This window comes from Gadus chalcogrammus, chromosome 6 (assembly GCF_026213295.1).
Source record: "Gadus chalcogrammus isolate NIFS_2021 chromosome 6, NIFS_Gcha_1.0, whole genome shotgun sequence".
NCBI classification, from domain to species: domain Eukaryota; kingdom Metazoa; phylum Chordata; class Actinopteri; order Gadiformes; family Gadidae; genus Gadus; species Gadus chalcogrammus.
In genome coordinates this window covers 25760323-25773170 of record NC_079417.1, presented here as the reverse complement: position 1 = coordinate 25773170, position 12848 = coordinate 25760323, and the positions used below count along the sequence as shown (strand labels likewise).

At 40.3% G+C, this 12848-nt stretch overlaps 4 protein-coding genes across 4 annotated transcripts; 3 read left to right on the top strand and 1 right to left on the bottom strand.

Annotated features, from left to right (window-relative positions):
- The first annotated feature begins 1435 nt into the window (after positions 1–1435).
- LOC130384608 (cytosolic phospholipase A2-like) lies at positions 1436–3073 on the top strand. Its single transcript, XM_056592885.1, has 2 exons — positions 1436–1491; positions 2320–3073. The coding sequence occupies exon 2, from the start codon at positions 2324–2326 to the stop codon at positions 2744–2746; it is 423 nt and encodes a 140-aa protein (XP_056448860.1). The 5' UTR covers positions 1436–1491; positions 2320–2323; the 3' UTR covers positions 2747–3073.
- A 1779-nt stretch (positions 3074–4852) lies between these two features.
- LOC130383982 (uncharacterized) lies at positions 4853–6927 on the top strand. The gene is made up of 3 exons (XM_056591930.1): positions 4853–4932; positions 5423–5501; positions 6416–6927. Exon 3 carries the CDS (start codon positions 6420–6422, stop codon positions 6816–6818), a length of 399 nt encoding a protein of 132 aa, XP_056447905.1. The 5' UTR covers positions 4853–4932; positions 5423–5501; positions 6416–6419; the 3' UTR covers positions 6819–6927.
- On the bottom strand, positions 6875–12323 carry LOC130384918 (frataxin, mitochondrial-like). The gene is made up of 4 exons (XM_056593318.1): positions 12316–12323; positions 8796–8934; positions 8192–8286; positions 6875–8070 (listed from the first exon to the last, which is right to left on the bottom strand). Exons 1-4 carry the CDS (start codon positions 12321–12323, stop codon positions 7932–7934), a joined length of 381 nt encoding a protein of 126 aa, XP_056449293.1. The 3' UTR covers positions 6875–7931.
- LOC130383981 (uncharacterized) lies at positions 10755–12829 on the top strand. Its single transcript, XM_056591929.1, has 3 exons — positions 10755–10834; positions 11325–11403; positions 12318–12829. Exon 3 carries the CDS (start codon positions 12322–12324, stop codon positions 12718–12720), a length of 399 nt encoding a protein of 132 aa, XP_056447904.1. The 5' UTR covers positions 10755–10834; positions 11325–11403; positions 12318–12321; the 3' UTR covers positions 12721–12829.
- The last annotated feature ends 19 nt before the right edge of the window (positions 12830–12848 follow it).

The window sequence follows — 12848 nt, the reverse complement described above, 5'->3', positions numbered from 1 at the left end:
TTATACAGATTTTGTTAATCAAAGTGGGTGCACTGGCCCACAATCTCCCAGTCCTTTTAGGGGTTAGGGCTAGTGCTGTTTTTTTATCAGGGTGGGGTTAGGGTTAGGGTAAGGGTTAGGGTTTGGGTTATTCTGTCATCAGAAACAGGGTTACAGTTAGGGATAATCCTCCTCTTATCCTGTATTCAGCTAGTTCAGAAAGCTGCTGCTAGGCAAGACAAGGCAATTTTATTTGTATAGCGCATTTCTTACATCAAGCAGTTCAATGTGCTTTACAAAGAAAAAGACAACAGTATCATTTATAGTGAAGAAGTACACGCAATATAATGAAAGACCTTCAACAAAATCACACATGTTCTATAAAAAATAAAGGGATAAAAAGGAATAAAATAATAAAAAATACATTCAGTAAGGTCAGACATTGCAGATATGAATCCAACATTAAAATATAAATCGATAAGAATAAAAATACAAAAAGAAAAGGAAAACATTAGAAATGTTAATACATCACTGAAGAGCTTAGTCTTTGAGTTTTTAAAGTAGAGGTTGTGGGAGCCTTTTTAATTTCTTCTGGCAGTTTGTTCCAAAGTTTAGCTGCATAAACACTAAAGGCTGACAACCCCCATTTTGTTTTGGCAGTAGTTAGAACCAAAAGATTTTTGTTTTGAGACCTCAGTGATCTGACTGGGGTGTGCTGTATGAACATTTCATGTAATTAGTTTGGTCCAATGCCATTTAGTGCTTTAAAAACAAGAAATAGGTTTTGGTCATCCGCCCAAAACCTGTTGCTGCTTTCGGGTCGAGGCTCAAGGGCGAGGGTGTTTGGGCTTAGACTCTGGAACAGTTCCGTCACCATTAGAGATGCCCGCAATGATTTCACCTTTAAAACTTGCCTAAAAACCTATCTTCCACTTCAGCCTTTGGTTTATCTGATACATTTTTTAAACTTAAGCTAACTTAAACTAAGCTGTTTCAATTTTGATCAATTACTCTGACTTTGTGCCCATGTAATTATTTTATTGTTGTCTGTTCAGGACTTTAACTCAAACTTATTACGAATACCAATACCTCAACTACTTGTTTATGTAAAGTCTAGTATTTGACTTAAAAAAGAGGGTTAGAGTTAGGGCTAACCCTTTTTATGCAATCCTGAGGTGTGGGTGTGTGTGTGTGTGTGTGTGTGTGTGTGTGTGTGTGTGTGTGTGTGTGTGTGTGTGTGTGTGTGTGTGTGTGTGTGTGTGTGTGTGTGTGTGTGTGTGTGTGTGTGTGTGTGTGTGTGCGTGCGTGCGTGCGTGCGTGCGTGCGTGCGTGCGTGCGTGCGTGCGTGCGTGCGTGCGTGCGTGCGTGCGTGCGTGCGTGCGTGCGTGCGTGCGTGCGTGTGTGTTTATGTGTTCGTGTACGTGTGTGTGTCAGGTCTTTATAAAGGACCTGACACACACACACAGACCTGAATACCAAGAGCAGTGTGGCTGGATCGCCTACAGACATAAGGTAATACTCATATTACTTTCTTCCATTGAAATTACTTAGCAATAACAATAGTATGATATAAAAAATGTCTCCTATTGAATGGATTACAAATGCCACATTGAATGGTATATATTTACGATACGACGAAAGAAGAAACAATTTATAGTACCAAATCAAGCTGACAGTTTTAACTGCCACTTTTAACAAATAACACTTCAATAATAGCTCATGAATCTTACCTACAGCACCTTTAAGTCTTAGGTGCAACGATAGCCTATGCTATTAAGCCACTCCCTACCAGAAACCAGTAAATTGCTCAAATTGTCTTCAGTTTGGCAACATCTCATTCTGATAATTAGTGAGAGAAAACCGTTAAGCACCAGTTAACATGACCTTCATGTACAGCAGCAGCGGCCTGAGGTTTGACAGGCCTGTCCTCCAACCTTAACAACACACAGTTGTTTGTATAGGTCGTCCAAAACGACCCGTATGAATGTCCTTTCAACAGTCCTTTACGTCTCTTATGACATGGTTCTGTCTTGCCAAAACAAAATGGATGGATCATGGAACGTTATATTCTCAGGGGCAAATTCGACATTCTAAGATAACTTCAGCATTAAAATGTGTTTTGATTTGATGTTTTTAAATGTGTAATCTTCAGTCAGTGAATGTATTTGATGTTAGTTAATGAATTGTTTTCTTTTATATGAATCAGGGCATTAAGGCACACTTAAATTATTAGATAATATACCTAGGGAACCCTGCCCACTTGGAAAGGCAACCAGGACCTATTCAACTGAGGGTCAAGCACCTCAGGCAGTCTTGTAATGAATTCTCCATCTCTCACAGAAACATGGTTGCCTTCACTTCCTCCTGCTCCCTTGTCCTCGTCTTGCTGGCCCTGGGGCCGCTGTCTGCAGTCCAAGCCGGGCTCAGGCTGTTCAACATCCGAGCGAGTGGCCTACCATCAGGCCTATTTGGAACCACTGATGGCTACGTGGAGGTGTCCTGCGGCTCTGCTTACCTTGGCAAAACATCTATCCGGAAGAACAACCCCAACCCCTGGTGGGAAGAGGAGTTCAACTACTTCAAGGCCCTACCCAACGACGTGCTGAGGCTGACGTGCTATGACAGCGACGTTCTCCTCGACGACCTCCTGGGGACCTGTCAACGGCCCATCAAAGTGGGCACTCACTACCACGACTGCTACTTGAAGAAAGGCACCCTCAGCTACACCTACACCCTGGACGGAGTCGCCGTGCAGGCAGCTGTTTGATTCAACAGATTTTTTAATTGACTATATCCCTACATTAAGAGCATTTTTGTATAATCTAAAAATAGACCATACACCAAAACCACAAGACCTTTAACAGTGATGCCAAGTAACAGATAAGGATTATTTGGTGCACACCTTAAATTTGACAGCTGTCAATCCCTTTCTGTGTCTATTCTACTGTTTCAGCTGGTGAACAGTGCAGCGTCCAGTGGATGTTTATTGGCCATATAGAATGTATAATTACGACCCGTGTGTGTCATCAATGAAACATAGCTGTATTAAGATATGTCTGCCAGTGACCAATCCAATAAAACACATTTTTCCCAATCCTTATATGTATAGAATGTTTGTCGTTATCCTAGCTCCTAACCAAAATCGAATTTGATGATTTGAGTAATGCTCATTATGTAGTTCTTATCCACTCCACAAAAATCCAAAGCTTAAAATTACAACAGTTTTTGCCCGATCTCCAAACTCCCCTACATATCCAAAGTCCTAAAAAGTTGTCCCTTCCCAGCTGCCTTCCCACCTTAACCATAATCACACCATGGAAACCTTCCATTCCACGTATAGAGTGATACTCTGCACAGAATCTCCCTTACTACAGGTGCTGAATGCCCTTTTACTGTTTATGGACCCATACTGCTGCTCCTAGATCTCACTGCAGCCTCTGACATGGTATGTCATGCCACCTAGAATGATTGCCTATCTCTCAAACCTTTGGATCAATGGCCCTTAAACAACCTCTGGGATTGTATTGGTGATATCAGAATGGATGGCTAAATACTCCCTGCAACTTAAAGCTGCAGTAGGTACAATTTTGTTTTTGACATTTCTTATCGTTGAGTCGACACACTGAAACACTGTGTACTTTGAGTGTGTAACATTGACCAGTGTATAGCAGTGCGGAGATATCTGGTTCCCAAGTTTCACAGCGAGGCCCAATACATCTGACCAACCAGAGCAGCTCCAAGGGAGGGAGTTTACCCCCCGGCACTGAGCATATAGATTGCTAGCTGGAAGTATTAGCTGGTTGGAAAGTTACTTCTTTGTATGATGAACGTGGTGGGAAAAGGAAGGCAGGGCCTCGTTATGTAACGTGAGAATTGGATATCTCTGAACTGCTGCTGAAAAATGAAACAGCAAAATGGGAGTCAATGTGTCTACATTTTTGTTTTCGAGAAAAAAACCTACCAACTGCATGAAAATCAGAATTTATCATATGTGGCCCTCAGCAACAACTTTAAACAACAACCTCAATGAGTGGTCTACCTATTTAATATATTTTGATCACATTATATACACAATTTTTGGGTATTCTAAAGAGAGATAGAGAGGGAGGTATCGGCAATAGATGGGAGGAAATGCAGCAAATCACCACGGACAGGATTTGAACCCAGGTCGCTGTGTTCCGGACTGTGCCTATATGGTACGAGCTGTAACCTGGTGCGCCACCGGGGCGCTCCACCAACCACACCTGTAATCAATACATTTTGTCATTAGATCAAGCACCAACTATCTTACAACAATGCCCCTAATCAAACCATTCCTTTTCCATGACTTAAAGAAAGTTGGACAAGCGTTTATCTCCTGCCGCCTATACATAAGATTCAGTTAGGGTTAGGGTGAGTGTTAGTTTCTTTGTTATAATTCCGAATTTGTTAATCAAAGTGACTCTGGGTGCACTGGCGCAGCATCTCCCAGTCCATTATATGGTTTGGGGTTGGGGTAAGGGTTATGGTTAGGGTGGTGCTGTCATCAGAAACAGGGTTAGGGTTAATCCTCCTCTTGGGTGACCCTTTGGGCCCCGTTTCTCTTTTATTGTTATTGCTTTAGTTTGGTCAACCAGCTAACTCAAATGTATTATTATTCTAAGTCATTATCATGTTAATATTGAATGCAAAAAACTAATACCAATACCGGAACTACTTGCTAATGTATAATTCTTGCAATGTAGTATTTGATTTAAAAAAAAGAGGGTTAGGGTTAGGGCTTACCCTTTTCATGCAATTCTGAGAGCAGTGCATGGTGTGTGTGCATGTGTGTGTCTGTGTGTGTGCGTGTGTGTGCGTGTTTGTGTGCATATGTTTGTGCGTGTGTGTGTGTGTCAGGTCTTTATAAAGGCCCTGACACACACACAAAGACCTGAATAAGAGCAGTGTGGCTGGATCGCCTACAGATATCAGGTAATACTCATTGTACTTTCTTCCATTGGAACAACCAAACTGCTAAATAAAGTGTCCTGCATCGTCTCCTTCACATGGGCGAAGCAGTATATATGTAAAACACCTTTCAAAATACACATTCCAAACCATTTGTAAATCTTTAAATAGCCAAATTGAATATATCTATATATAATTTTTTTGAGATTTGATTTTCTTTGAAAATCTAGCAGGACATTATTTCGGTCAAAATAATTCTTCTCAAGATAATAATTTGATTGCAATTGTATCTATTGTTTCATATTTCGTTGTATCGTAATATAACAATCAATGTATACATTGTAATCCATCCATATTTTTTTGCTACTTCTAACATGCTATTGTTAGATTTAATATTTTTATATTGGTAGCTGTTAGCAATTCCAATGGTGCTTCCAGTCGGCCTCTAGTGTTGATTGTTACGGTTAAAGTAAAGAACAGATGTGTGAGTCCTTGTGCATCCACCTGTTGGCAGATCGGAAAATTCCCATTCACATCAAGATATTACAGAACTCCAAAGAACTCTGCCAGCTCTAGGAAGATTGGGTTATCAGGTAAGATGTTTTGTCTTTGAAACACAAATACAGATATTCTGATGGGCAGCTGGTTTACTGCACCCCCATACGCTTAATATTTTAATCTGGTTTGAAGTAGGATCCAAGAGTTGTAAAGAGAGAAGGAGCAAGAGAGCAGGCTATTGAACCAAGCAACACAATTTCTTGCAGTTTTGACAGTAAAGATGGATTCCCTGAAACAATCTGGGATCAAAATCTGCCCTGATTGGTCTGAAATGTGCCATAGTAGTCTAATATAGAGTCAGGTGCAGTCAACTTGAAATAGATAATCTTAGAGTGCCCCTCACTCACCTATAGCTGACAGATGGTTTTGCCACTTTGAAAAAATAACACTCAAATACTAGCTCATGAATCTTACCTACAGCACCTTTAAGTCTTAGGTGCAACGATAACCTATGTTATTAAGCCACTCCTTAACAGAAACCAGCTAATTTCTAAAATTTTGCCAACATCTCATCCTGATGATTAGAGACAAAATCGTTACCACAAAGCACCAGCTAACATGACCTTCATGTACAGCAGGAGCAGTCGTTTGTATAGGTCGCCCAAAACGACCCGTATGAATGTCCTTTGGACAGCCCTTTACTTCACCGATGTCATGGTTCTGTCTTACCAAAATAAAATGAATGGAACATTATATTCTCAGTAGAAAATAGACATTTAAGTTTTAAGTTTCGGCATTAAATGCGTTTTGATTATATTTCAAGCGATAAACGTGCCTTTTGTTTTGTATCTTCAGTCAGTGAATGTATATGATGTTCAGTATGATAGTTAATGCATTACTTTCTTTTATATGAATCAGGGCATTAAGGTACATTTAAATTAGTAGATAATATACTATAAATCTAGCCCTACAGGAAGAGATGTTATTAGTAATTCTCCATCTCTCACAGAAACATGGTTGCCCTCACTTCCTCCGGCTCCCTTGTCCTCGTCCTGCTGTCCCTGGGGCCGCTGACTGCGGTCGCAGCCCAGCTCAGGGTGTTCAACATCCGAGCGAGTGGCCTGCCCTCAGACCTTCTTGGAATCACCGATGGCTACGTGGAGGTGTCCTGCGGCCCTACTTACCTGGGCGAAACATCTGTCCGGCACAACGATGCCGATCCCTGGTGGGACGAGGAGTTCAGGGACTCCAGCGCCCTGCCCAATGACGTGCTGAGGCTGACGGTCCATGACCACGACACTTTCCTCGACGACCTCCTCGGGACCTGCCAGCGGCCCATCAAAGTGGGCACTTACTCCCACGACTGCTATCTGGAGGAAGGCACCCTCAGCTACTCCTACACCCTGGCTTGAGTGTACGAGTCTCAAGGCAGACCGCCACACTGTGATTGTTATGCCGTTGATCTTTAAAAATAAAATCAATCTCGAATAGCAAGCCGTTTTCTTTTATAATTGTGGTTGTTCCTAGCTCAAAAGACATTGACAAGCTGACGCCATTGCTCTGTAGTCCCTTGTTGTGGTTACATGGAAAACAAATTTGACAATTGGTGGGTTTGGCAATTTTTTGCAAAAAGGATTTGCAACGGTGTAGGCTACACCATAGAGCCCACTTTGCAACAATAGTGTAAACTATAAGGTCTACCGTCATAGACAAAATTTCATAATGTTCACTGAATAAATAAAAAATTGCAAAAATTCGAAAAAAGGACTTTGAGGTCCACTCTGACCAAGTGGTCAGCAGACCGTTTAATGAAGTCATGCTACCAGGCTTCCTCTGCGAGGTACATGAAGACAAGAGCACCAGTTATTTTATATGACTGTAGGCCTTATTGCTTTTATACAAGCATCAATATTTAAGAAGTAAATAGAAAGCAGGTATTAAGTCTTCACAGTACATCTTTAATGAAAAATTATAATACATTTGACATAAAATATATAGCATTATGATAATATAAAGCCAATATCTCAATAAAAAATCGTCTACATAATATAATATCCATGGCCGTATAGTTCATACAAAGACAAATAGATACCCTTACAGATAAAAGGTGCAGTTATTTTTACTTACAAGCCCAGACTTTCAAAATGTTTCTAATTCTGTCTATGCTGAAAATATTCAACTTACCTACATGTCCTGCAAAACAGTTTAATAAATATTTCATCAGAGAAGACAAAAACAGATACAGTAACATAGTAGCATTTTCCATTCTTATTTTAAAAATGATGAATATTCCCCTCATATTCTTACATATTTAACTTCAATGAACCATCACAACCTTGCCATCAGCACTACAGTAGGCACCAGCCATAATTACCCATACATGACTGATATTTCAGGTCCAATCACATTTTTGGTCCTGAAATATCAGGTGTATTGTATATGAAGCAATTGCATTTTTTGATACTCAGTGTAAGAGTGTTTTTAGGGGTTGATGGGAGTGGGGCAGAGAGTGAAACCGAGAGTTATCACGAATGAAGCAGTGTGGACAAATCCATGTTCAATTTAAAGATGGCCGAGAACTCTTTGGAGAGAAGCTGGTGGAGTGTGACACCATCGCGTGTGTACATCCAGCAAGCTCCGGTCCAGTCGTAGCGCTTGGGTCCACTGCGTGTGCACATGAATTGACATTAATACACATTGAATTGATGTGGGGTTCCAAGCATTTGAATAACAAAAAAGGCTTTTTCTCTATCGATCTGTTCAGCCAAATAAGGAGTGGTCCTACCTGGTGGGAGATGAGAGCCAGATCTGTTTGTTAGGAGTCTGCTTGTTGATTACATAGGTCCCATGGTCACCTATCTTCACCGTCAACACACCACTCTGGGGGAGGCCGACGGAAACAAATACTTGCATTTACCAAGATTCAAGCTGACACAACAGTAGACCTTTGTACCTAATGTAATATGTAGCATGTTTCTATTTAGTTATTCTGTTCTAATTAACTATCCAATGTTGGGGTGTCTGTGTCAGATCAACAGATTTTTCCATTGACTATATCCCTACATTAAGAGCATTTTTGTATATATTAAAAATAGACATTTAAAATCGAGTCAGATGATAAAGATGAAGCGTGACATGAGTAAACTATCCGTTTCAGAATTGTATGCAATATGAGCAGTTGAACCTTAAACTTTACACGCCAAAACAACCAGACCTTAAACACTAACGTAAAGTAATGCGACACATCAGGATTATTTAGTGCACACCTTATCCAAGTTTTACAGCTGTCAATCAGCCCTGTACGCTGTTTGGCTGAGTTTTAAGTTTGAACTTAAGTCCTGTCTGTGTCGTGCTGAACGGGCCTTAAGATGACCAACATGCAGACTCACAGAGAATTCAACATCGTAGTCTTCCCCGGTGAAGGGCTCATCCGACAGGTCCTCGAAGAAATCCACCAGCGCGTCCAGCGTCTCGTCGGCCAGCTTCTCGTACACCGCCTCCGAGAAGTCCCTGTGAAGGCAAAACACTCTGAATTAACCATGGTGAGGAGTGAAAAGACAGAGAAGGTTTAAGTCTTCCTGCCAATCCACTAATCCAGACAAACAAATTTCTAGCAAAAACTAAAAACATATTTAGTGTTTTTCCATTCATATCTGGTCACTTCAGTTGTTCGTAATTCACATTTATTAGGGGTCCGAGAATGTTTTTTTTCCCCCTCAAATTCTGTAAAAGTCATACTGCAGCCTATACCGCAAGTCGAAAACTCTTGAAATTTTGAAGAACTGCAACCAAAGGTGCAGCTAATCTATTGTAAAAAATCATGATTTAGGCTTAATTCTCCTCATCCGATTGACCTGGACTCAAAATTATTTCAGAATATTAATCTCTAAAATCAGACGCATTTATAAAACCCCCACTTTTCCCACAATTTCATATTAAAGCTAAACATGATAAAAAGATTCACAGGCTACACAACTAATCAAAATTTCACCAAAATCGGCACATAAAATCTTTAGTCCAAGCCTCACAAAAATCATCTAATAGAATTTGTTTCATTGGAGAAATATCGGCCAATAAAGTTACTATATAAAAAAAACAACATACAACTATTATTAGAGGGATACCAATACCACTCACTACTAATAAACCCAAATTGTGGTACTGCACCCAAAGGTGGCGCTATTTAAAAAAATTATGAACTAGCCTCATTTCTCCTTACGAGATTGACCTGGACTCAAAATTCTTTCATCATATTAATCTCTAAAATCAGATGCATCTTTTTCACCCTGGTTCTCTGCTCTAAAAATGTTTACTTTTCCCACAATTTCATAGAAAAGCTAAACATCAACAGTCTCAACCCATTTTGCCTATATGACCATTTTGTTATTTTAAAACTACCGGCTATCATTAGGTGGTTACCATTAACAGTGCACATTTTCAGATCTGTACTCTTTTAAGAAAGCCCTTAATTCTCTTGTGTGTGCTTAGAGTTTTCTTGATGTTGTGTGCTTATCAATAGACATTTTGACCATGTGAATGAGGCTTCATGCAGTTCAGGAATGTCAGTGACTACATGGGACAATGCCTTGTACTGGTGATCCTTAAGTTGAGTGTTCGAATCCCGATTAGAGCATTGTGAGCAAACTGAACACAACCTTCTGTCATTCCCACTAATTTAAGAAACACAACATTGAACAGCACCTGAAATTCATTAGGCAGTCAACATTCCGGCTCATTAGTTTCCAAGAATCTGACTGCAAGAAACAGTATGGCTTTAAGGGGAACTTCTTCGTTAACCATTTTTCCTTCATAATTAACTTTGTCATATTAATATTTCTTGTTTGCTTGGAGTTTTCTGGATGTTGTGTGCTTATCAATAGACATTTTCAACATGACAATGAGGCTACATTTCAGATGTGTCAGTGGCTCAATGGGATAATGCCTTGTACTGGTGATCTTTAGTTTGAGTGTTCGAACCCCGATTAGACAATGCTGAACATGATATTCGGCCATTGCTCTGCATCCCAGTCACCTGAAAGCCGAAGCACAGTATGGCTCTTTTATTGTTATTGCTTTAGTTTGGTCAACCAGCTAACTCAAATGTATTATTATTCTAAGTCATTATCATGTTAATATTGAATGCAAAAAACTAATACCAATACCGGAACTACTTGCTAATGTATAATTCTTGCAATGTAGTATTTGATTTAAAAAAAAGAGGGTTAGGGTTAGGGCTTACCCTTTTCATGCAATCCTGAGAGCAGTGCATGGTGTGTGTGCATGTGTGTGTCTGTGTGTGTGCGTGTGTGTGCGTGTTTGTGTGCATATGTTTGTGCGTGTGTGTGTGTGTCAGGTCTTTATAAAGGCCCTGACACACACACAAAGACCTGAATAAGAGCAGTGTGGCTGGATCGCCTACAGATATCAGGTAATACTCATTGTACTTTCTTCCATTGGAACAACCAAACTGCTAAATAAAGTGTCCTGCATCGTCTCCTTCACATGGGCGAAGCAGTATATATGTAAAACACCTTTCAAAATACACATTCCAAACCATTTGTAAATCTTTAAATAGCCAAATTGAATATATCTATATATAATTTTTTTGAGATTTGATTTTCTTTGAAAATCTAGCAGGACATTATTTCAGTCAAAATAATTCTTCTCAAGATAATAATTTGATTGCAATTGTATCTATTGTTTCATATTTCGTTGTATCGTAATATAACAATCAATGTATACATTGTAATCCATCCATATTTTTTTGCTACTTCTAACATGCTATTGTTAGATTTAATATTTTTATATTGGTAGCTGTTAGCAATTCCAATGGTGCTTCCAGTCGGCCTCTAGTGTTGATTGTTACGGTTAAAGTAAAGAACAGATGTGTGAGTCCTTGTGCATCCACCTGTTGGCAGATCGGAAAATTCCCATTCACATCAAGATATTACAGAACTCCAAAGAACTCTGCCAGCTCTAGGAAGATTGGGTTATCAGGTAAGATGTTTTGTCTTTGAAACACAAATACAGATATTCTGATGGGCAGCTGGTTTACTGCACCCCCATACGCTTAATATTTTAATCTGGTTTGAAGTAGGATCCAAGAGTTGTAAAGAGAGAAGGAGCAAGAGAGCAGGCTATTGAACCAAGCAACACAATTTCTTGCAGTTTTGACAGTAAAGATGGATTCCCTGAAACAATCTGGGATCAAAATCTGCCCTGATTGGTCTGAAATGTGCCATAGTAGTCTAATATAGAGTCAGGTGCAGTCAACTTGAAATAGATAATCTTAGAGTGCCCCTCACTCACCTATAGCTGACAGATGGTTTTGCCACTTTGAAAAAATAACACTCAAATACTAGCTCATGAATCTTACCTACAGCACCTTTAAGTCTTAGGTGCAACGATAACCTATGTTATTAAGCCACTCCTTAACAGAAACCAGCTAATTTCTAAAATTTTGCCAACATCTCATCCTGATGATTAGAGACAAAATCGTTACCACAAAGCACCAGCTAACATGACCTTCATGTACAGCAGGAGCAGTCGTTTGTATAGGTCGCCCAAAACGACCCGTATGAATGTCCTTTGGACAGCCCTTTACTTCACCGATGTCATGGTTCTGCCTTACCAAAATAAAATGAATGGAACATTATATTCTCAGTAGAAAATAGACATTTAAGTTTTAAGTTTCGGCATTAAATGCGTTTTGATTATATTTCAAGCGATAAACGTGCCTTTTGTTTTGTATCTTCAGTCAGTGAATGTATATGATGTTCAGTATGATAGTTAATGCATTACTTTCTTTTATATGAATCAGGGCATTAAGGTACATTTAAATTAGTAGATAATATACTATAAATCTAGCCCTACAGGAAGAGATGTTATTAGTAATTCTCCATCTCTCACAGAAACATGGTTGCCCTCACTTCCTCCGGCTCCCTTGTCCTCGTCCTGCTGTCCCTGGGGCCGCTGACTGCGGTCGCAGCCCAGCTCAGGGTGTTCAACATCCGAGCGAGTGGCCTGCCCTCAGACCTTCTTGGAATCACCGATGGCTACGTGGAGGTGTCCTGCGGCCCTACTTACCTGGGCGAAACATCTGTCCGGCACAACGATGCCGATCCCTGGTGGGACGAGGAGTTCAGGGACTCCAGCGCCCTGCCCAATGACGTGCTGAGGCTGACGGTCCATGACCACGACACTTTCCTCGACGACCTCCTCGGGACCTGCCAGCGGCCCATCAAAGTGGGCACTTACTCCCACGACTGCTATCTGGAGGAAGGCACCCTCAGCTACTCCTACACCCTGGCTTGAGTGTACGAGTCTCAAGGCAGACCGCCACACTGTGATTGTTATGCCGTTGATCTTTAAAAATAAAATCAATCTCGAATAGCAAGCCGTTTTCTTTTATAATTGTGGTTGTTCCTAGCTCAAAAGACATT